Consider the following 24,447-nt stretch of genomic DNA (forward strand, 5'->3'; position numbering starts at 1 on the left):
GAAGAGCCTTAGCGCAGGCATTCCTACCTGGGGGCTGAAGGCATCAAAATGAACATCGTATCTCAACTAACAGAGGAGGGAACTGGGGTCAGACTATTAACTTACTGAGCAGCTACTAAAAGAGCTGGTATATAAAACTCGGTGTATAAGCAGAGCCAAGACGCCATCAAGTTTGCAGGCAGATTATTTTTTTGATGGGAAGAGGACAGAGAATTTATTAATGCTTACGTGGCTGGGAGCAGCAAGCATGAAGAGCACTCAGGCACGCAAACCCACTTTTGGCTTCCAGGTTTATTCCAGACTGGAAGCTTTCTGGGGACCGCCGGGATGAGAAGGCTGAGATCTCACTAGGAAAGTTCTGATGGGTCTGGATGAAATGAAGACAGCTTTCTGCCAGCGTGTCTGTCCTCAAATCCATTATCCAGAGACCAGAGCTCTTTTATGTGATGTTAGAAGAAAAGAATTAGCAAGTCCATACCATGATTCCCTAATCAGCATTTTATCTCTCATTGTTCTCATCATTCCATGCGTACAGCCCATGGAGAAAAGCAATTTCCATCAGCTCAAATATCAGAGAACAGAGTCGGGATATTACCCTGAAAGGGGAAAGGCAGTTTCACCAAACATGCACGGTAAGCAATAAATGCCTTCTCACTCAACGTGGCAGGGCCAGGTGATGACAAACCAGGACACAAGCCCCAGGTGGGTTTCTGAGGATCCTCCCTTTGCTCATAGGCTTCAGCTGCTGCACCCTAATTGCTGGAACCCTTGGCCTTCTTCACCTGGTCCACGTCCCGCACCAGCCCACTGTCCGCGTTCATCCAGGGGAGCACCATCTCCATGCTCTCCACGCCATGGCCTTTGTGGTGGGCAACGTCATGCTCTTCAAAGCTTGGCTTGTCCCGAGATTTTTACTACTTAAGAGACCTATTTAAACTTCTCCTGCTAGTCAATTAAAAAGTAAATTAAAATCAAGGGGGAAGAAATGCTTCTACCAAGAGGTAGTTAATACGTTACCGACAAACACGTGGCTGGGATGAATACAGACTACAATAACCACCTCCCACGACCCACAGTATGGGTTGGGAATTAAGGACCAGCACGTGTTAGAAATCACAGAGTTCACATACATGAGGCATAATTAACAGCAATTCCTTTTATAAATTTCTAATAAAATAACCTAATTATTACCAGTGTTTTGAAACCAATTTGCTCTGTCACCTGCTTTCGGAGAAAGAGGAAAAAGAGCCTTATTCCAAAGAATTCTCTAGCTTACAGCTGTTACATTCCACAGAAAAGTGCTTTTCTTGTTCTCCGTTGGCTCTCTTCTTCCACAGTAAAAGATGGGGCTGTCCCTTACTGTAGAGATAAGGCAGGTTTCCACCAGCCAGGGCTCTGGGCAGCTCGGGAGATCAAAGCCACGATTAATCCCTTCACATGGAAGTTGCAAACTGAACCTCCCTGCCCAGGAAGCCTTTAATGTTCAATGTCAAGAAAAAAACCACAACATTTCCCTTCCCTACACAAACCTCCAAAAAAATTCAGAGTTCAATTCAGACAAGCATTCAGAAACTTGAAGATTTTGCTAAATCATTTTGATCTGAAAGTGTTACCTGGGAAGCCTAAGAAGAGCTGTCACCAGATTTCCCATCTTTCTGCTGCTAGTAAATCTGGGAATAGCTGAAAACAGCATTTCTGTGAGCTTATAAGGAGACGTACAAGCGCATGCTTTAGTGACTAGGGTTGGTTTTCTGTTCTCTGTGCCTCAGTTTCCCTCTAGCAAGATGCCCTTAGCTCCTTGCTTATGGTCTCTCTGCCAGTTTCAGAAGGGAAATATTCCTCACCTTTCTTTGCAGGGCTAACGCAGATTTTCATTCATTAACTGAAGGCTTTAAATGAATGGAAGTGACTTAAAAACTACTGCTTTTACCCCTAATTTTCTCATGGTCTCTAAAATGGCATCAGGAAAAAACCCTCTCCAATCCTTTCTGGGTACTTATAATTGAACAGTACCGATTCCAGGGATCCAGCAGTCAGGACAACGGGAAAACAACCTGCAGCCCTTGGTTCTGAACCCAGCTACTCCGTCACCTTTCTGCTTATCGATCGCTTTCACGCGAGACCAGCCTCCTCCTGTGGAAGCACGGGAAAGAGCCAGGAGCTGCTTTTTGGAGAGGGGAGCGTTCCGTATGCGCAGCACGGCAGGGAGACCCGTCATACTTTATCACTAACCGCAGAGTTTGATTTCAAGAAAACTGAAGAAAAAGCATCCATCAGTCAGATAAGGGAAAGCAGCACCTGCTTCCTCAGCAGATACAGGCAGGTACCGTGGGGAAAAGGGGTAAGGGACTGTCCAGGAGGTGAATAATTTCGTGGCTGCTGTGCTGCACCATTGCCAGCCCACCGGTAATCTTGGGAATAAGTCACCATCTTCCATTTGAGAGCTGCAATATCTTTGGTGATCAATCTCACAGAGCTCGGGGAGGCACCTGTGAGCTACACCGGCCACGTAAGAACAAGCAGAGTGATTAAAACTTCTCTCTTGCTCCTCATCTCTTTCTCTAACCTTGTGTCCAAGAGTTACCTTCCCCTTTATAACCTCATGTCATTCCGGTTGTCTCCTTGATGTTCCCATGTCCCTCCCATTCCGTCAAACTTTAACAACACAGATTTTCTTTTGTCCCATCTACTTAATACCCACAAGCCGAAGTCAAATTCACGGCCTCGGCGACTACGGCTCGCTCCTCCTCTCCTGTGCCTTGGGGCCCATCCATTTCTTGTGGTACCGCATCAAGTTATAGCTACTCTGGGAGACAAGGCTGTCTTCACTTCACAAATAAAGCAACCCGTACAGAATGCACAATCAAATCATTCTGCACAGCAAAACCACTCCACCAAGACAGTTAAAAGCACGGGAAGAAAGGAAACGCAGATACCCGGGACTTTATGGGAAGAAGGGCGTAGCTTGCAGTGAAGTGGATGTCAATATACGGTGCCATACGAACGAAGTAAGATCTGCAATAACGAAGTCACAGAGAATGAAAAGAAGGTGAAAACAGAAGGAAAAAAATAGAGAAAACACATCCACATGCTCAGTTCCCCCCAGGCTTGTTTTCCCGTATGGAATAATTTGGGGACACTACATATTCTCTTGTTATTTAAACAGGCACACGCATGCCACCGTGCAAACCCTTAAAGCAGCAGGAATCCAGCCCTGGAAAAACAATGTGGTATTTTGTTGCTGCCCTGACTTCGGTGCCAAGTCCTATCGTCCGCTTTTGTCCCCTAGCTGTTGTGACAGAGTCTGCTCCGGAGCGGAGGGCGTTTTAAAGATGCACAGACGGCTTTCCCGTCGATGTTCAAAGGCTTCAACACCGGGGGACTGGCCCCCATGACACCTTCAAGCTTTTATGTGTGAGAAAACCCACCCGACTATGTGCACTGTAGTGTACCAGGATGCTTCCCGCCCTTGTTTTTCCTTTCCGATGCCCCAAAGTAACGCCTTCCTTCTGGTCGCCGACCCCATTAGCTGCATCCTAAGCCAAGGGAATTCAGAGAGCTGAGGCTACGGCAACATTTTGTCTACAGAAAAGCTATTACAGACCAGCATATGGCATGCGAGAGAATTAAGAGCTGGTTTTAGGCAACAGCGGCGGCATAGCGCAAGGGTGTTTGTGTTAATATTCAGACCGCAAATCCCTAAGAAGTCGGCACTGCTTGTTACATGATCAGCGTACATTCACGCATCGCTGCACCTTTGCTCGGGCCCTGCAGTGACAGCATCTGGATTTTAGCATCACAGGTAAAGTAAGCAGCAAATTTTCTCCTTCCTCTTCTGCTACACGATGGTAAAAATAGATACGGAGACAGCAAAACTTGCGGGGATTTGAGAAGAAGGAACGCTCCCCTCCAGCAGCATCGTGCTCTGCAGGCAGCAGGTGGTGCTACGCACCCGACAGCAGCGCACGCATTTCCGCGCAACATCGCCCTGCCTTATAAAACTGCTCTCATGGAGAAATTTAACTCATAAACCTGTGATACACTGCCGGTAAAGCTGGTGCACTGGATGGGGCCCATTTAACCCGCGGGTGGTGCAAATCTCTTGTGTGAAGTGACTCAGTGCTAAGAGACGGGGTGATTTTCTCAGCCCATTTTGTCAGGGAAAGCAGAGCCCGATTTGTTCCTTCTGGGAGCAAACCTGTAGCTCCCCACTGCCATGTGCAACCCAGGACCTGAAAGTTACGTTGGGTTCCTCCTGGTTTTGTACGTCGAGTTGCAAGCTAGCGTAAGGCAGGGAAAAGCAGTAAGTGCCCAGTGTAAAGCTCTGACTCACCGAGGAACTTCAGCGGGTGAGTTGGCCCAGCAAAGCAGGAGTCACATCTCCAAGGAAGGGTTAAGCACGCGCTTTAAGCACCTGGTTGAGTCAGGGCCTGAGCTGGTATTTATGCAAAGCTCCCAGGAACCAAAAGGATCAATTGAAATGGTGGTGTGATCAGGAGGGAGTTTTTATTCACCTGTTTAACTCACAGTCCCCTTGAAGAGCTCACCCTGGATCACGCACCCCACTCCAGGTGAGCTCGAGTCACCGGTGACTGTGCGAGCTGTTAGTTTGCAAGGCTGGCTCTGCCCTTACCAGAAACCCAAATGTGATGTTGAAGGACAAGCAGAGAAGCTCATGCTGCCACCATGGCACGCTACACCCTGCTGTTACAGCCTGACCAGCTTCTGCTCCTCCTCCTCTTAACCAGAAGCATCACGTAAGGACCCCATCGTGCTCCTTAATGGAGATACCAAAGCACCTTCAAATATTTCTGGCAGAAGGGACGTGCAAACCTAAGGCACGCGTCCTTCAGCAGCGAGCTCAGCACAGTACGGTTACACAGACGCTGCCCAAACAGAAAGGAAAGTCATGACGGCATTTCCCCCCGGTCTGCTCCTGATTAACAAGTGGCATTTCCAGGGACACGGCGGCCAGCCAGCCAGGTCTGCAGATGCAGCAATGCTTCCGGATTAAAAATTTTCCAAAGATTATTCCTTTTTAAACAAGCAGCTAAATTGAATGAGCTTTCTCAGCCGGCCACCAAGCCAGCAAAAAAGGACGTTACGCCACTGGAACTGGCTGCAGAGATCAAAGCCAGCTCCTTATTCTCTAACAAAGCTGAAGGAAAGGATTAGTCACTGCCGAAAGCCACAGGAGCTGGCATTGGCAGTGAACCCAGCTAAATTCCTCCAAAATGCCTACAAGCACACACCACCTAACCCCGGAGGAAGAGGAGAAAGCAAACTGCTGCAGGGCTTTTCCAGCCGCGGCTCTGCCACCGACGGACCCGTGCACACGCAGAAGAGAAAGAGGAGTTGGAAGTTCAGGCTGTAATTTCTTAGAGCACGAGCCCCGGTTGTGAAAATACTGTTTTGGGCTGAATAAGGCTCAGCCACAAACGTGGGAAGGAAGCCCTTCCGCAGCTCAGCTGGGTTCAGAGGCAAGGCTCCACGTGTGACACCGGCAGCCCATGCAAAGCCCTCGGGCTTCCAAAATAACCCTACCGAAAGCCAGTCATTACTGGGAAAGTGGGAAAGATGTTACACTGGCTCAATACAAAATAAAACCATAACACAACTGGATAGTCCCAATCCAACTCCCCCCCCCCCCCCCTCCCCGCCCAGCAATATATCCAGACTTCAGGCAGGTACAAAATCTCAATCATCAGCTAACGAGGATAAATCTGACTCTTCCTTTGGCTCCAACACACCCAGCCCAGCAGGCTCAGATGGTGCCACCCTCAGCCCCCACACCCAAAGCGATGGGTTTGAGATGGGTCATGTCAGCAGCCACCCTGAGCTGCCCGCAAAGGGCTCAGGGCAGGAAAAAATAAAGAGAAATGAAGGCAATGGTGCTTGGAAATCACTGTTCCAGCTTCAAGCGCCTCTTAAACAGATGAAGCATTTGTCCCCATGAAGCTGTTTGTCTTCCACAAACTTTCTTCTCATGGTGCTGGGGTCTCTGGGGCCTTTGGCAAGCAGAGATCACTGGGGCTGGCAAGGCAGTACTAAGCCCTCGCAGCCCGAAAGCAGCGGTTCCTCCCTCTGGCTGGCAAAACCTTTACTTAAAACAAGATGCTTTCTCCTTACGCTACCAAGGAAAGGTGGGGGAAAAGTCTTAAAAATGCATCTTTATCCAATGCAAGAGACAGACTGACCCGAAGATGCTGGAGCCGGATGGCAGAGAGTGCCTACAGCAGGCTGAGAATTTTTTTTACTCGAGATTACAACCAAATCTAGGGTCCTCCTGAGCTCAGCCTTCCCTTTTCTGGTCTCCAGTCTCCAGGGGGTGACCCACAAGGTGAGAAACGCGGGTAGGAGAGGAGGTAAGGGGAGGCTGCTGAGCGCACGGTTTGCTTTCCTGGCTCGGACTGCAGCTCCTGGGGGGCTTTAAGGAAGTTTCTGAAAGGGAAATGGATAATTTAATTGCTGCATTAGAGGATCTGCGGCTGTTTTTGAGTGCAAGCTGCTCCACAGCTTAATCACCTCGCTGCGCGGGGCTTCGTGCTTGCCCCACCGAACCAAGGGCATACGCAGCACTGGCAGCCTTCTGAAATACATATTAAAGATATTAAAACAAACTCTCTTCAAGTAATTCAGGCTGTTCAAGGTTCCTAGGATTAAAACCAGAGCGGGAACAGGAAAATTAATCCCGTCCGCCTGCCCCAACCCATGTCCTGCTCGGAGCGGTGTGGAAGATAGGCAGCGACCCAGCTCTGGAGGATTTGAAGAGCCGCTAAAACCACGTACGGGGCTTATTCAGCATCTGGACCGGGCTCGACGCTGCAAGTTTGCTGAGGAATTGCAAGCAAGTGCCCTACAGCAACCAGAAAGCAGCAGCACATCGGTGCGGGGCACACGGCAAAGCACGGCAGGATCTGAATTTTCTTGGGTGCATCTTATTACCATTCGCGTGGGCTGGGTGTGTGGTTGCCTGAGTGTTTTGTTTCGTTTGTTTCCTTTCACTTCTATTCACGCGGATGAAAACACTGTCAGGGAATTGCAAAGCAAAGCGTGAGGTTTCTCCTGTCGTCGCCTGTACGCTGTTTAGAAATCCTGAGCGCAGAGATGCCGAAAGGGGAAGCTGGAAGTCTCTATCCCAAGATCAAGCCCGATCTTCTTAATGATTCCTGTATTCCGCCACTGGAAATCTTTCCAAGATTAATGTGCGTGCAGGGGCAGAGTGGGAGCAGCAGCCAAGTACGACCATCTCACTCAAGCCCTCGGGCTGCCTTTCCACCTGTTCAGAGCCGAGATTTAATCCAAACTCCTTTCCCCCTTTCTTCCCCATGAGCATGGAAACAGCAGGAGGGTCATGTTGGGGACTTCAGCGACCACAGCCGTGTACGGGAGGGCGCTCACCCTTGCTACGAGGGAGCGGAGCTTAACTGCTGGCAGGGATCAGTGGTGCGGGCAGTTTTTAATCCCTTGAGTATATTGTGACTTTGACAGAAGCCACAGACATCTTGAAGGACAAATCACAGAATGGTTTGGGTTGGAAGGGACCTTCAAGGTCATCTTGTTCCACCCCCCTGCCCTGGGCAGGGACACCTCCCACCAGCCCAGGTTGCTCCAAGCCCCGGCCAACCTGGCCTTGAACCCCTCCAGGGATGGGGCAGCCACAGCTTCTCTGGGCAACCTGGGCCAGGGGCTCACCCCCCTCACACCAAAGAATTTCTTCACAATATCTCATCTCAATCTCCCCTCTTTCAGTTTAAAACCGTCCCCCCTTGTCCCATGGCTCCCCTCCCTGCTCCAGAGTCCCTCCCCAGCTTTCCTGGAGCCCCTTGAGGGACTGGCAGGGGCTGGAAGGTCTCCGCGGAGCCTTCTCTTCTCCAGGCTGAACCCCCCCAGCTCTCTCAGCCTGTCCTCCCAGCAGAGGGGCTCCAGCCCTCCCGGCATCTCCGGGGCCTCCTCTGGACCCACTCCAACAGGTCCATGCCCTTCTTGTGCTGAGGACTCCAAAGCTGGACGCAGTACTCCAGACGGGGTGTCCCCAGAGCAGAGCAGAGGGGCTGAATCACCTCCCTTGCCCTGCTGGCCACGCTTCTTTTGGTGTAGTCCAGGATACTGTGGGCCTTTTGGGCTGCAAATGCGCGTTGCGAGCTCATGTTGAGTTTCTTATCAACCCACAGCCCCCAAGTCCTTCTCCTCAGGGCTGCTCTCCATCCATTCTCTGCCCCGCCTGTGTTTGTGCCTGGGATTGCCCCAACCCAGGTGCAGGACCTTGCGCTTGGCCTGGTTGAACGTCATGAGGTTGGCCTCTTGAAGGATGCATCAACACTGTAAACGCTGCAGGGAGGCACTCAGAAGTTAAGCAGTGGTTGCAATGTCACTGTTGGCACCGGTAGGGTCATGCTTTCCAGGTTCTTCTGTCTGAGGAAGTTCTCCTAATGCAGCGCTAGAGACACAAACACTTGCAGAAAGCAAGTTTTTAAGCTTGCACAAACAAGACTTCTCACTTACAACCTTTGGTTTTTGCTGCGATACTATTTAACGCGAGATGGGAACAATTTTTGCAGCTCACCTCCAGCACAAAGGCACTTTAAATTAGAGGGTAATCTACCTACATCTGCTCCAGGGGCAGCCTTGAATGACTACACACACAACTCAACATTAAATTATATTTGCACCTAGTCACTTCAAGCTCAGTACAGGGCCAGAATATTTTATCAGAGACTCCTGTACTGCTAAGGAACCCTATTGATTTTTTAGTACATTATGCCATCATAAGAAATCTGTATCTAAGTAAAAGTTTTTAAAAAATCAAATATATTCTGCAGCCCTGTTTATCTTATTACCCATGAAAGATTCAAAGATCCAACGCAGCTTTAAGCTTGGCTCTTGATTAACTCCCCGCCCACCAGGGAAAAGAAACCACATAACCTGCTTTGGAAGTCCAAATCACCACCAAGCAGCACAATTTGCAAACGAAGTTTCAAGGAACCGATCGATGAACTAAGGTCAGCCCATGCAGTAGGGCTGAAGAAGGATGCTCGACTCTCCTTTGGGGTACTCTCCTAGCACAAAGCCCCGCAACTTAAGTGTAGCGGAGCTCCAGCAGCGCCTTGGTGGGACTTAGGACTACATTATGCTTCCAAGGGCTCTTTCAGCCCAGGACATGCTACACACGTTGCTTTGCCTCATTAGGCTCATGATTTTCTTCAATAATCTTCTGGCTTGGGGTGCTTTGATCACGGATCATGCTGACGCACATGTGCTGCCGTTGCGCTGCTCCTCGCCGTCAGACGGTGCCAGGACCCACTTCAATCGCAAGGAGGGGACACCCAAATCCGCCCCCGTCCGCTTCTCTTCCCCTCAAGTTTCCTCCACACAGCTCTGTGCTTTGGGACTGGAACGCAGGGCAGTTCTTTGAACCCCGATGTTACTGGGAACGTATTTGTTACACAGAGATGCAGCACCGCTTCAAGATCTGAGAGAATTGGATATTCCCCATCAAAAGACACTTTTTTCTCCACAAGGAAGTCAGATTCACAGCTCTGCAGTTTCTTTCGACATCAGCAGTCGTCAAGGCTTGTGTTTCTTGCCAACCCCACGTACCCACCTGCCTCTCCCCCTGGCTAGCACATCCCACGTGTCAGCCGTCGAGGCTCAAACGGAACCTCACCCCTGCGCCCCCAGCTCTCGTTGCCCTTTTCCACGGTGGATCTTAGGATCTGTCACTGTCTGATGAAGCCCAGGTACGTTTTTATATCATTACCACACTAAACCATCCGCGTAGATGAATACTACAGACTCCCAATGTGATTTAAACACCCAGTCCGGATATGGACTTGACAACAAGCACTTTGATGGGATGGATGCCTGGAGGCTGCGGAAGGTTAAACCTCCTGTGAGAGATGCCAGGGCTCTTTCAAAAAATGGGGTTTAGAAAAATGGGAAGAAAGCAATACCTACTATCAGACCAACACGCTCCTTTGGAAAGAACCCCAGCAGGAGCTTGCTGTGCTCCAGCCATTCCCCAGCACTTGGCCATGAGCACAGTGTAACCACCCAGCTTCCCAAAACACCCAGGAGACAGTTTCCTCCTCTTGAACCGAGCGGTACCAAACGTCCCCCGCAGCGCCCAAACCCCAGCGCGCGGCTCGAAGGCGACACACAGCAGCAGCTCGTGTGTGCCGAAGTCCCCAAAAAAGCCAGTGGGCCTCCAACACAATAGATGTGCAGATGAGAGCAGAGCAAATAAAGGCACTAACGTCCATCAACAGAAACGTATTTTTCTTGCACAAATAACACCCATTAGCAACTCCGAGGAGAACAATCCCCCCTCTTCAGCTCTGAAGGAGCACACAGTTTTTCAGCGGACACAATGCAAAGATTTTGCAGAATTCAGGCATTCAACAGGACTAATGCGAAAGATTAGTTTGCAATTATCCAAGCAATTTTCTCTCCTCATTGTCCCTGGACCATAAGGGTTTTTAAGTGTGAGCAGAAGGATTTATTCATCACAATAATAATAAAATGAAATATTAAATCAATGAATCTCTTTGCATGAAGCATAAAGCTCACATTGCTATTAAGCTTAGCAGCGTCCTGTCACATAAACCACATGCAGTTTGCCTACTTAAGTACCATCTCCCTCTTTTATTTTTCCCTTCCTTAATTTGTAAGGCATTATCCTTCCATTTGTCCTCTAAACACAACCGGATTCAGACAACACAGTGTTGCTTCTTGTTAGTGGCTCTACGCCCGGGCTCTTTAAGAGGGCACGTGGAGATTCATATTTATTATTGATTGTTAACAACGGCCAGTGCAGAGAGTTATGCTGGGATGACAGAGAAACCCTAAAATAAATACATACATAAGTAGTAATTTAGGGAGAATTAACCCCTTCCAAGCAACACTGCCAATCTGCAAGTGATAGCTTGGGCATGAAAAGGAATGTTATCGGTCTTTGAAGGTGTCGCTTCTACAGTTTCGGCTGGGTGGGGGGAGATCAACCCAAACCTAGGCAAAACTCAGCTACAACCTTTGGAGCATGAAAGCTCTCATGGTGACGTTGGCCTTGGCTTCTATTTCCTTCCCTGCCATCCCTTGTAATATAAAGGGATAAATGACTTTTGAGGCCCTTGCAGTAGGCACAGCTTCAGTGTGGGTCCCTCTCTTGCTTTTATGAAAGATTTATCTGGTAAAGTCCAGAAACAGTCACTGCTTCTGTATTTATAAGGTGCCAACTGTCCTCACAGTGAGACGCTTAAGGAGCCCAAGCAAAGCTTTTCAATAAGCAAGAATCTCCAGCTTTAAGCCTCGAGATTCGTATTAAGGCTCCATACAAGCAATTGCTTTTTCACGAGTGCTAAACGCCTGGCACCTCTAAAGGTCCCCTATTTTTACAATTTAGGCTCTTCTGCGTAACACCTCCTGTATTTCATAGCCCAAAGGTCACTGAACGAACTCTCTCGTGACAGCAATTCATCTCGCCTAAGTTCCCACATCTGCAGAGCGCAGCCGTGCGCCTCCGAACATCGGCCTCCCTCTAAACTCGGTGGAGAGAAACAGGCATTTCTAGAGCACCAGCCATGGCGTTCTCATGCAAACACCTAAAATGGGTCAGATGAGTCATACCTGTAATCTCCCCGATTTCTCCGCTGATAACGCGTCCAGATCAGGTACAGACAGCTACGACCACGCGAGATGAATGCTGTCCTAGATGACTTAAGCTGAGCTGACACGCTACAGAAGAGCTACGGGCAACTTTAATGCACAAACCCCACCAGGAAGCGAGACAATAGTAGCTACATCTTTCTTACCATGATTGGGACGCCAATGTCTGGCCACAAGAGATCCTCAGAGGGAAGCTTGGGAGAGTTCCACACTACCACAACTTTATTTAAGTACGGGAGACCATTGAGCCTTTCTAGGGAGTTCATCAACACTTCCTCCCGCTCGTAAGTCAACATCACTACTGTGAACTGCTCCCGGGGGACGTTGCCACCCAAAGCAGCCTGGAACTCCTTCCCAGAGCCACCTGCTCCTCCACCAATTGGTCGAAATCCAGTCCCGGACCCCAAAAATTTTGCTTCCGATGGTAAAACAGGGTCAAAGGGAGTGTAGGGGAAGAGATGGAAAGGCCCCGGAGCAGAATTCCAATTCCTGTAGATGTCCATTGCAGTGAGGGTGAAATTACGGAGATATTTGGGAGATGCATAGGGTGGTTCTGTTTCCACAGGCCCCAAGTCCAGGTCACCGTTGTCTGCCATATTGGGGTCTGTACCAGCAGCTTTGCCAGAGCGGTGGGGAATCTCCACGGCGGTTTCTTCTCGGATAGGAGCAGCCGGGATTTGGATTCGAGTCCTTATGATAGCTAAGACTGTGCTGAACACGTTGTCAGAAGTGGAGAAGTAGGTCTCCCACAAGAAGCGGCCCTGCCTCCTCATGGCAAGGAGATCGTTGTCAGAAATGCTTCTCAGAAGAAAGTGCACTTCTGTGATACGTGGCTTTGGTATGATTAAGGCTGCCTCGTTCCACCGGATCACATCATTATAGGGTAGCTGAACTTGCTCTCCAAGAACCACCGGGATGGCTCCAACTTCCAGAGCCTCAAACAGTCTCATGGCACACCCGGCGGAGATCACTAAATGGGTGTCCCCTGGGGTGATTATCAGTGCAAAAGTAGATAGCTTCAGTAGCTCTAGTCTGTCGTCCCTTTCTCCACACAGAGCCCACTCAGTGGGCAGACTCGCCTTAGGCTGGTTCTTACACGTGAATTCCACCAAAACAAAGTCCAACTTGCTGTCCTGAACAGCCTTCAAGGTGGTGATGATCCGATCGTCGTAGTCAGCTGGGGCATTGCCTTCTATTTCCTCTTCGAAAGAGCGAACCTCTTGCAAGCTAGATCTGAGAGACTCAATCTTCTCCCCCTGGAAACTAAACAGATATTTACGCTTGACCGGCACCTGGGGCGGGATTTCTAGGAAGTTAGGTTCAGACATAGCGTGGACCAGAGGCGATACCACAATATCAAACCCCGGTCGATACTGCACATCGTAAAAGGTGGACTGGGCAATCATGGCGCGCCCTGTGCTGATGTTGTAAATGAAGTTCTGAGTTTCCGATTTCCTTGATAAATTGATGATGAGATGGTTATGTCCATCAGTCCTCCAATATGGCAAAGAGTGCAACTGTTGCTCTAGTTCAGTAGGTTTTGGCATTACGGGCTCTTGCATTTCCCCCACTAAAATTATATACACACAAGCAATATTTGCATTTTCAGTAACATAAACATTAGTTCTGACAGTCGCCTCAAAGGCTTGTTTAATTAAAGGGTCTAAGGAACTACCAAAAGGGTAATCATCACTATTGTAGACATAGACTGGAAAGCCAGATGTCAATGGGCAGCGCGAGTAGTCAAAGCAGTTGTGCAGCCTGCAGTTCCGGTTGGATTTTGGCAAGGGGAAGGTCACATCGTCTTTGTCTGGCAGGAGCCGGATGGGCAAGGAGAGCTTGGGCTGATTCTGAGCCATCAGCTCTTTGTAGGAATGCTCGGTCTGGCTGATGACGTTCTTCAGCTGCAGCAGGTCCTGCTTGGCATTTTCAATGCTTTTTTTGCAGGCCTCGATCTTCAAGTTGAGCTTGGCGATCTCGCTGTTGAGCTCCTGCCGCTTGGCCTCCAGCTGGAGCAGCTCCTCGCTGACCGACTCGCGGATGCGACACAGGTCTTGCACATGCTTTACCTCGCACAGCTCATTGCCAGTCCGAGGGCCAAAGATGCGCTTGCCGGCATCGTCCGCGTCATCGATGGTGGTTAGGTAGTAGTGGGCAATGAGGGGAAAGAAGACAAGGATAATAAAGAGGGTGAAACTAAGCCACGTGAGCCGGATCCGACTGGACCACCTCAACACCCACGGCTGGCCTCCGTTCCCCACTCCCCCATTCCGCAACATCGTATATCCAGTCATGAGTTCAAAAGTCGCTGCGCGCCCAATCACGTTGGATCAGTAGCCATAACCAAAAGAGTTTTTATAGCGAGTCTCTCGAAAAAAAATGTTATTGCGCCTGCTTAACGAGAAGCCAATAGAAGGGGAATTTCATCTTCATGTCGTACCGACGGCTTTTCTACAGTCGTTTTGCTGCAGGCACAACTTTTGATCCCGTTAGACTCAATCATTGACCTTCTCACCCACCCCTAGCCTACCCTTGGTCTGCGGGCAACCGTTGCTGGAAGTGTCACAGCGTTGTCATGGTGATTCAAACTCTCAACCGGCAGAAGAAAAACACAATGGGACCAAGCCAAACTCTACCGCCGCTCTCGACATCCTGCATTACCATCCAATGAATATGCAGAGGCACCAGCCATTGTGGAGAAGGAGCCAGAAGAGACTTGTACGAATGTCAGTCTCTCTCATCGCTGCTGTGCGGCTGATGCTCTGCCATTCCTACAAGAGAACAATCATATATTCAGACAATGCAAACAAAACAACCCCTTAGTGACCTAAAACATTGCTATTTTTTAAAAGCAACTGTCCTCTCTGCAAAACAGCAACTTTCGTACATGTCTAATACCTCTGGGGTTAATACCAGTAAACCTGAGAAAGCGATGGGATTCATTAGATGCGGACACATGGCTTTCTCCGGGCACTCTGCTTTTCATTAGGGTTGCATGCTTCCATGGCCAGACCAGAGAAATCACAGGCCCTGGATCTGGTTTCCTCTGCCACTGCCTTGCTGTGTAACTCTGCAGAAGCTGCTTAACATCTGCAAGCCCCTGTCTCCTCCCGTACAAAATGGAGATATTCCTGTACACCTGCTCTCTCTGCCCACCTCTGAAAGGCATGTTGTGATCCTGGGCCACAGCAGGGCTGGGAATTTGTACTGCATAACTGAGTGTAATCACTATTGTTCTGGTCTAGTGACTAGAGCTGATGAGGAATTTTTAGATGAAGTGTTTTGCTTTCATTTCCTGACGGGAAATTTTGATTCGTTGCAAGAGAAAGTTTAAAGGGAACATACTCCTGTTGGTTACGATTACCTCCACCGGCTGGCTGCACACAAGAGAGATTTTCTGGTCAAAACTGTAAAAGTCTACACTGTGCCTCAAAGCAAAGATGCTGAAGTTAGGATCCGTTGGGTACCGCACCACCCAAGCGGTATCAGCTTGCTCAGATACACCTTTTTGCTTGGAAAACTCTGCTACGGCACTGAGTGCCTACCAAGCATGGGCATAAAAGTCAAGGATGTGGTAAATCCAGCTCCGAGTCTTTGGTCTATGCCAACAGATTTAAATCTAGGCCACGTGAATATGCTGCGCTAGAAACACGCCCTTCCCTTTTCTTAGCATCCTCTGAGGTACCTAAGTTTCTGGGATATTATTTCACATCACCGATAATATAGCGCTGGGCTTCGCATCGACTCTTGCACAGCCTCAAGAGAAGCTTATTCATTTCCACTTCAACTTTTAATTAGAGGAAAGTCATCTACACTGGTGACGGCCATTTTTCACTAAATCTATTTAATGCTCCTCTCATCTACTCATCAAGAATTAGCAGAAAGGCGGTGAGGAAGCAAATCTCAGCTAAAAGAGAGATCTGGAAACAGGCCAAAGCAAAACAGAAGTTCACCTTAAAGGAGGAGAGAGAAGTCAGCAATAATTTTCAGTGTGGTACAACAAGCGCATGTCAGGAAAAAACAGATGGAAGATTTGATTTTAGCCAGGAAAAAATCATAATGAAAGGGGAAACAGAGGCATAATAAAGCAAAATTCCTAGGCCTGTCTTGTTACAAGGCCGCTTGTAGTCAGTAACTTAATGGCCCACGATTAAATGGGGATCCCCCCCAACTTGACCCACAACTGGGAGTTGCACAGCAGTACGGATACTTAAAATTAAGGCAGATTTAAAATTCATAACATCGTCTGGCAAACAGCACTGGCGTAAATCTCAGAAAGCTGGGAGGATAAAAGGGCTAACAAGTCAGGAAAAGGCTAAATCAGCTTTCTCGGTTCTTGGCAGCACAGTCACCGCGGGCAGATGGGGGAGGCTTCGGCTCTGCTGGCGGGATATTTTAATACTATTCTCTGCACACCAACTTGCTTTTGCCCAGGCTGGGAGAGAGCCTGACGATGAATGTAAATCCCCAGCGCTCCTGCGGGGGGCTGGCAGTCAGGCACAGGGAGCCCTGGCAATAGCAGCACACTCGTATGGTGCCCCCGGGACCGCTGCTCCACAAGGGAAGGGCTTTAGCACGCACCAGTGTACAAACCAGGCGACTGAGGGCAAAAATAAATAATAATTAAAAAAAGCTTTTAGAGTCTTTTTTTCTCCTCCTTAACCTTTTTAAGCTCTCCCCAGGACACGAAGCCCATGCTGTCTCTCTCCACGTGTATGCGCCGGTCGGTCAGTCCCTGCTATTTCAGCCTGCTCTCACAGGGGCTGCAAAGACCCTGGAATTGCAGCTTTCTGCAAACAGCTGGCCAGATGTGAGCTGCCCTATTAACCCTTCCGAGCACACGCTCACTAGAACACCAGTGGATCGAAAAACCAGCTTAACTTGACGGCATACGTGGGAAAACAAGCTCTGCTGTTGTTTTTTTGTTTGAGGGTGCCATGGGAGAAGCGCGGTCAAACCCTGGAAGGTGTTGAGATAAACGCAGAAACAAGGGATCGTAAACGTGCCTGAGAAACAAGGAAAGGGCATGTGGTTGTGCTGCTTCAGTCTGGCCAGAGGAAACTGCAGCCCCACAGGCAGTAAAGGCAGTCACGGAGGTTATCAGCTCAGACTGCATATAAATCTTGTTCTGGTTTAGCTGCTTTACCCATTTATGAGCCCTAAACAGTGATGAAATGGCAAACCAGGCTCCCCAAAATGGCAACGGGGGTCCTCGAAAAGCTAAATCCATCACACCACACACGATCCTCTGCAGCTGTTCTGCCACCTAACCCTTCCAGTGGCTCCTCTGGTCCTTCCATTCAGTTGACAGAGAACAAACTTTATCCTCCTGACCCGAAAACGTGGGCTGTGAATTAAAAAAAAATAAATCCATATGCTCAGAAACCTGAAGCTGACAAACTAACTCTGCCACTAGCTTGGAAAAGACACGCGGGAAAGACCAGAGGAGGTCGGGGAGTGATCTGAAATGCAACACACGTGGCTTGGGATCAGTTAGAAGTATTGACTGTCAGTATGAAATATGTGCTGGCGATAAAGCAAGCACGTTAGACACACTCTCAGACTCTTCTTCATTACTAAGACTTTATTCCTCATCAACTCGAGAGAGCCTGAGGTCGTAACACATTGTTATTAGGACTTCAAAAAAACCCCCAGAATAAAACCCAATCTGTGGGTTCACCAAAGGAGACTTCAGTGTTGTATTTAAGAGCAATACGCAGCCCTGGGGAAAAAGGCTGCTGATTTCCATAGTTCCCAAAAAGAAGTTTGGGAGGAGGAGAAACGGGTTACTTGCCGGGCTCTCCAGTCAACTCATTCCCCTCACTCCCAAGTACTATTTAGTCCTTTAAACTGATTGAGCCCCACACTGAGAAACTCTTGTTGACATTATAACACAAGGTTGCTGCCTGATAGACCTAATTACACACGCGCGCGCACACACAAAAGAGGCCAGAAGAGCTCTTGGGAAATCAGAAGCTCAATAATTACCAGAGCCTCTTCCCAAATGCCAACCCGACTGACCTCTCGCGCACGGCAGGTCTGCACTCTGCAGTTCCTTCTCCCACGGCACAGGGCTGCGAGACTAAATTGCTGTTCGGGCACATTGTCACATCTTAGTTCAAATACGGGGCTGCGTTCCCAGATTTCCTCAACTCCCCGTGCCAGTGAAGTTATGAGAATACCTGAGGTTCTCCCTCATTTTGTATTTTTTAGTGGAAAGAGCCAGCCTGGGCTGATCTGTGGGTGCTCGTGGAGTCATTACTCTGCAAATGTTCAGTCACCAAGGTCCTTCTGCAAATAATCCTGCCTGCTTATACCTCCTTCTGGCCATCTCCCTGTAAAATCGGGGAAATATTGTCCCTTTCTCAGCATATTTGTGAACAGAACCTGGAAACTTCAAATTTACAGCCCTCCAGAGCATACCGCAGCAATAAATAATCATCAGGCAGAACGCGGTGACACAGACCTCGCTGAACTTTCCAAGAGAGAAATCTACAGGAATCCTGTATTTGCTAAATTAGAGCTCCCCAACTCTGTCTGTGTGCGCCCATACTCTCTTCCCTCACCGAACGCTGGGTCCGCGGTGTTACCGCGGCTCTGGTACCTCCACAAACCTCCCGCTGTGCTGGGCCCCTGCGCGGAGAGCGAGGCACCGTACCCACCTGTGTGACACGGGCTCGCTCCTGCTGAACGGCGGAGGATGTCGGGGGGTGGCGTGTGAGGGGCTCCTGGGCTTTATCGGTTCAGTCTGGAGTAGACAGTTTCTATTGCCAAGTCTCTTTTTCGCCAGCACTAAAAATGAAATCAAAGGAAAAAAAAAAAATAATCTTACTTTCTTTTTAGAAGGAGAAGAAAAACATTTTGCTAAAAAAGCAAAATAGAGCATATTCCCCCCTTCAGAGAAGAGTTTCAGGTGAAACGGAGAAGAAAAGAGTGCAAACCAGTCCTTTAGCGGTGATAACTTTCTACTTCCTAACGCTCTCAAAGAAGAGGATTACACCCCAAATCTCCCATCACTTTGGGAACAGAAGTATTTGGAGGATTTTCCTTCTGCAGCTGAACAAGGAAAATAAATCTATTAGGTGTGTGCTTTAAGGTACCTTTGAGAGCAGATCTTTAAAAGGAGCAGATGGAAAATTCACTCTGAAATGCTTTGCGTGCTGCAGCCTTAGGGATCATCACGAGGGATTTGTACCATCTCGAGAGCTCACAGGTACAGAGAAATTCTCCCAGGCGAAGATCAACGCTGCTACACGCACAACCGGTAAAGGGTCTTGTAATCTGTAAATTCAGGGGATAAACCGCATCCCCGGCTTCAGGAAGCTTTTATCTAAACCGAGAAACATTCACCACGTTTGCAGCTCCATGCGAAGCCAAACCTGCTTCCAGCCACGCTCCCCATGCGCAGCTGGGAATGCGCGAGGTAAAGAGGTCCTGGGCAAACACCCAAAAAGAGCCCCTCCATGTGCTCATTCCAGCAACATCAGGAGACCACGTGTGCTGAAGAAGGCAGCGGCTAAATTACATGAGGGGAAGTATCATGTACGTTCACCCTGTTCTTCTGCCCTTTCCCTGTGTGCTCTGTTGGAGACAGGTCCCAGACAACACGGACACTGGCTTTGCACCACGCTTGCTACCTTCTCTGCGGCCAGGCGGCCTCCTGCCCTGACGGCATAGGACCAGCACTCCCAGTACAGCATCATTTCATCTTAACTATCTTCATAAAGGTGTCTCCTGCAATTCAGAAATCCTCGCGGGGAGGAGAGAGAAGAAAGAGACCCACTGCATTTGCAAATTGCTCCAACAGCTCATCTGGATGGGGAACGGAGATGGGGGGAGAAATGCAACCAGAAGAGAAAATGCAGGACCTCAGGAGAGCTTTTCTGGCTTTCTCTCCTTTGCAGACCTTCCACCAACCTTAACTGTGAGTGCAGAGAGGGATCAGAGAGGTATCTGGGGTGGTTTAGAAGGGGCACTTGAGGACAAATCCTTTGAGAGCTGCTTTGCACCCCATCTTCTCAGGGGGGAAGAGCACTCACGCCTGCAACCCATGGTCTCTCCCATGCATCGCTCACCAAGGGCACCCAGCATGCAACACCCCAGGGTACCAGCCCGCAACCCCTGCTCCCATCCTGGAGCCGTTCAGTGCCAGGACCTGCAGGCCCTCCAGGCACGGAACAAGCACATTACTCTGCTGTAGCTCCTGAAAGAATCATTATAATCAGCATGAACCATCACTGGTTGCGGAGCCCCAGAGGGCAAGCTGAGGATCAGACCTTTCTCAGAAGCAACCCCCGCTTCTGAAGTTTCATGGCAAGAAAACCCAGAAGCAGCAGCATCAGCTGATAAACCCCAACAGGTGAGACCTCATGAAACAGATCATCTTGTAATTCTGCTGCTGCCTTTGAGAGCTTATGACAATTGAGCAGGGAAATCAACACCCGAAAGAGATAGTAGAGGTAACCACCCCAGGCATGGAGGTAAATTGAAGCCCAGCTCCCTCAAGGATGAAAGTTGAGTTGCCTGATCATTGCAGGAAAGAAAGAAGGAAAAGAAGGCAGGGAGAACTGGCAGAAGTGCACTGGACATCTGGGCTGGGAGTGGCGAGGAGGACTGGAAGGGTTGGGAGTGGAGGTTCCTCCTGCCGATGACTTGCAACCCCAAATTCATCTGTGGTGGCAGCAACCAGACCTTCCAGGGCTCTGGCACTGCCAGAAAGAAAAAACATGTGGAGGTGGGGAGTGTCATCAAACTGCAGCTCTGGCCACTACCCGCTTGGCCATAGTTGGCCCTCATGATAGGAGGTCAAAAGATATTCAAAATTTGGCTGAACAATGCCAAAGTTCAGAGACCTCCAGAGGTTCCTTCCAATTTAAATGATTGTATGGTTCTGCGTCTGAGCCCTCAGGTGGCAATAACTCAGAAAGGTGAGCAGAAACCTGGACTCAAGATGTCCTGGGTCTGCCCCGAGCTCTCAACATTGCCTCTCTCCAGCACCCAGGGGAAATCACACAACCTCCACGCCTCACCCTCCCTCTTTACAAAGTAAAGGTGGACTCAAGTTGCTTCAAGGCAGACAAGTGAAGAACTGACAGTCTGGCTTGCAGATTTTTGTGCCTCATCTGGGGCACAGGGACAAGGGCCTGCTCCAGGAGATGCTCAGTACTGTGGCAAGCAGAAGGTACAGAAATCTCTCGCCCAGGTGCTTCCAGGTACCTGCCTTCTTCGCCCTCTGCGAAGGGTCTGTCATGCTGCTCAGCCAAGGTTAACCGAGTGATTCATGAACGTTCATTTATTCTGATGAAATCCTTAGACAGTAAAACCGCATCCAGTTTGCAGAGAGCAGGTAATGGAGGTACGGAGAAAAAACTCACCCAAGGTCACCCCAGAACCTCTGCCAGCTTGGGATTCACTCCCCATCTAATTGTCCTGTCCGCAAGATCGTCCATCTTCCCTGCCTGCCTTTTTCCAGAGGTTTCCTTCTCTGGTGCCTTCTTGCTTTTTGCATAATGCATTGCGAAATCTACTTTACCTATAGAGCTTTTAGTTCTTAAATTTATTATTTAGTGTTGTTTTCTGGTAATAAACCAGCCGTATTGTTTTATTTATTCTTCCAGGCTGCGCGCAAGTGCTTCTCCACACAAAAAGATACCCAGCTTCCGAGGAAATCCTTTTGTGTTCTGCGGTACCGAATGGCAGAGCACCCTGGATGCGAAGTTCGCCCCCCCTCCAAACCTCAGCGCGAGGGACCGCAGGGCAGAGCTTTACAAGAAACCTGGTAAATCCCTACAGCCACACAAGGGCTCACTGCATTCCCATTTACTAAGTGTTAAAGATTTTTTGGGACGCAGGAAGCAAAGCGAGGCAGCAGGTACTTTGCTCCGTCGTGTGCAGCGGCACAAGCCACCCAAGGAGTAGGCGTGCGGCTGGTCTTTTGTTCACCGCTAAAAGGGGTACGTTCGGTGTGGGAGGAGTGGAAGGCTCTTTTTGCTTTTTCCTTGAAGCAATTAATGAACGAGAACTGTCTTGAGGTAAAACCACAGCAAAGAGCCAAGTGCTTTGCGTCGTACGAGAGAGGCCTGCAGAGGTCAACTCCAGCCAGGAGGAGAGGGCTGGCTTTCCCAAGGCTGACTTTGTGAGACAGCTCAGGTCCTTGGTATCCGTTGTGGTTTTCAGCCCTAGATAGCTCAGGCACATTATCTTCCCCAAGGCAAAAATATAAACCTCTCTCACCCCCCTAAAACACTATCATCACCACTTCCTCGGCAGCAAACCACCACGTGGCAGAATTCAGGCTCCCGCTCTGAGAGATGCTTCAGGTCATAATTACGCACAAATTTATCATTTTCTTTGTCCTGGCTAAGTGATAAGAAAAAGGAAATATTGCCCAAACAGCACAGAAACACACGCAGTATTTCACAGCATCTCCCTTAGCAGGGTGGGTCACTACGGAAAATAACCTGTCTCCATGGGTTTTTCGGAAAGTTTGCCCATTTCCCGCACGCAGCGAATAAGCCAGTGCTGGAGACGGAGCATCTCCAGTGAGGGGCCTCTAACGAGCATGAAATCGTACGGGTGGCTTCCCCTGGACTTCAGCGGGCAAGGGGGCAGGTCAGCAGGCAGTCCTCGTGACCCAGGCACGCTGGGAAGTTTATATCCAGGGAAAGCCTATAGAAATTGGGCAAACCAAGGTGCAGAGACGTTAAATTTGTCGGTGCTACGTGGCCGAATGAACCGGGCTAACCAACTCCAAATGTACCTCCCCTCCCTGTTTAGCTCTTTCCCCCGCTCCCCGTCCTCCCATCTGTATCTGCGCCGCGTTTCCCCTCCTCTCAGAAATGCGGGGGGCGGGCAGTTGCACCGGGTCTCATTAACAACCTGACGGCCTTCTGCGCTTTTTGGAGAGCGCTTCATCACCACGTTAAGTGGAGGCCGCTCCGTTTCAGACAACCCGATCGATCATGCCAAATAACTAAATTACCTGACGCGCTGTAATCACCCATATTTATACAGCAGGCGGATTCTTATCCGACACAGTTCATTACAAAACAAGCTAGAAATTCAGATGCACAAACACAACTATTGCCAGGACTGTATTAATTTGGACGAGCTTCAAAGAGGGTCCTATGGGTAAAAACCCCTCTCTCATCACCAGACACTCGAGTCACACAGTCCCAATTAGGCGAGGGACATTAAATGCTTTTCTGCCGCGCTCACAGGCGTGCGACACAGCAGGAACCCAGTGGCCCAACTAATCTGCATCTTCACCGTCTGCAGAAGCTTCAGGAGAAAGATGTCACCATGCCACACGCCATCATGTCACCAGCACCGCTGGGCTTGTGCAAAAGCTATCCCTCTTTAGCTGGTAATGGCATCCCAGCCCCACTACCGCTGTTACACTGGTAGCACTTGGGCATGGGCAGACTTCGGACTGTGCGTATTCATGTAGATTTGGCCAGATAGGAGAGTGGAAATGCGCTCTGCAGAGAGACTGGATCGCAACGGCTGCTTCTGGAGAAATCACACCCCCAACAAAAAAACGAGCCATGGGGCAAAACTATATCCAAGGATATTCTGCCTTTCCTAGCCTTCTGAGAAAAGTTCACGGCTGTACTGCTCCCTCCTCACTCATCACACGAGCACGCACAGCTTTACTGGTCCTTCTGGATTGTATCACACAGCATTTTCCTCCTGTGTCTTTTCTGATGCCCCAGGAGCTCCTTTCACCCATCAGCCCAGCACTGCACCTTAGCAAGCCTTTCCTAAAGGCCCGGCTCAGCGGTGAACCAAGCCACGGTGCACACACGCGTCTGGCCATTCCCCTCCCCATGCGTTTAACCTGCGAGCTCCCCAGGGCACGGCCTGCCCTGAAAACACTCGGGGAGCACCACGAAGCGTACCTACACATCTCGCTCCTGTGCCAGGCACCCACGTGCCGCCAAAAGGCAGGCGGCGTGTGGCATCCTTGCCGTAAAAATGCTGCCGGCCTAAGCGCTGTGCCAGATAAACTCTCCTGAAACCGAGAGGCACCACTGGGACAGGCCTTCCGGGTAAGATCTCTGCCAGCTAAAGCAACGTTATGACGTCTGAAATAAAGTAAGAAAAGGTAATTACTGTCGTTGTGCAAGGCAGAGAGGAACCCGACTGGGTGACTCAAGCTGGCCTAACACACCGGACGTTTACAGTCCGGCTAATGAAGGGCTGTGCAGGACACTTGCACTATACGGGCTGGGATGTGCAGATGTGGCAGCAGCCGCATACGGCACTTCAAAATACACAGAGCGAACGAAACGCTGTGCCTGAAGCTTGTGGGTGTGCTTAATGAAGTTATTAACCAGCAGAAGAGTGTATGATAGAAGATAAGCACTAGCAGAATGCATCGTAATTAAATTTCTACAAAGCGAAGTCACCGCTTGGATTTGAAATGCTGGATAATTTGACACACGCTGTGTGCTGTTCTGTCACTGGTGCCCAGCGCTTCGCTCGCAAGAAATCACGAAGAAACATAAATGACAAACCTAGTCTCCAGCTGCGTGGCTGGAGAAGACAAACACCACCCAGTCCCTGGAAGAAGCAGGATGGGAGACAGCAAACTCCGCTCAGCGCGTGTGTCCGGCACAGAGACTGCTCCTATCGCAATGGGTAGGTGGACAGACATCCAGAAACCACTGGGGACAGATGTAGTAATAACAGATCAGTTAGGAAGGGCAAAGTTACACTGTTCTGTTTAATGACGGCCCAAGAGAGAGGTCAGGGAAAGAGGGATCAAAGGAACGTGGCCAA

General features: G+C 49.5%; 1 protein-coding gene across 6 annotated transcripts in view; it reads right to left on the reverse strand.

Moving 5' to 3' along the window:
• Positions 1-24,447, reverse strand: part of EXTL3 (exostosin like glycosyltransferase 3) — a 167,662-nt gene that overhangs the window by 25,767 nt on the left and 117,448 nt on the right. For 5 of the 6 annotated variants that reach the window (XM_063330725.1, XM_063330724.1, XM_063330728.1 and 2 more), the window contains 2 exons: positions 18,327-18,456; positions 11,811-14,435 (listed from right to left, as the gene is read on the reverse strand). In XM_063330725.1, coding sequence (XP_063186795.1) covers positions 11,811-13,958 — 2,148 coding nt within the window. In that variant the 5' untranslated portion in view covers positions 13,959-14,435; positions 18,327-18,456. Of the gene's footprint in view, positions 1-11,810; positions 14,436-18,326; positions 18,457-24,182; positions 24,307-24,447 lie in introns of those variants that run through there. The other variant, XM_063330729.1, reaches the window with a different exon arrangement.

This window comes from Chroicocephalus ridibundus, chromosome 3 (genome assembly GCF_963924245.1).
Source record: "Chroicocephalus ridibundus chromosome 3, bChrRid1.1, whole genome shotgun sequence".
NCBI lineage: Eukaryota > Metazoa > Chordata > Aves > Charadriiformes > Laridae > Chroicocephalus > Chroicocephalus ridibundus.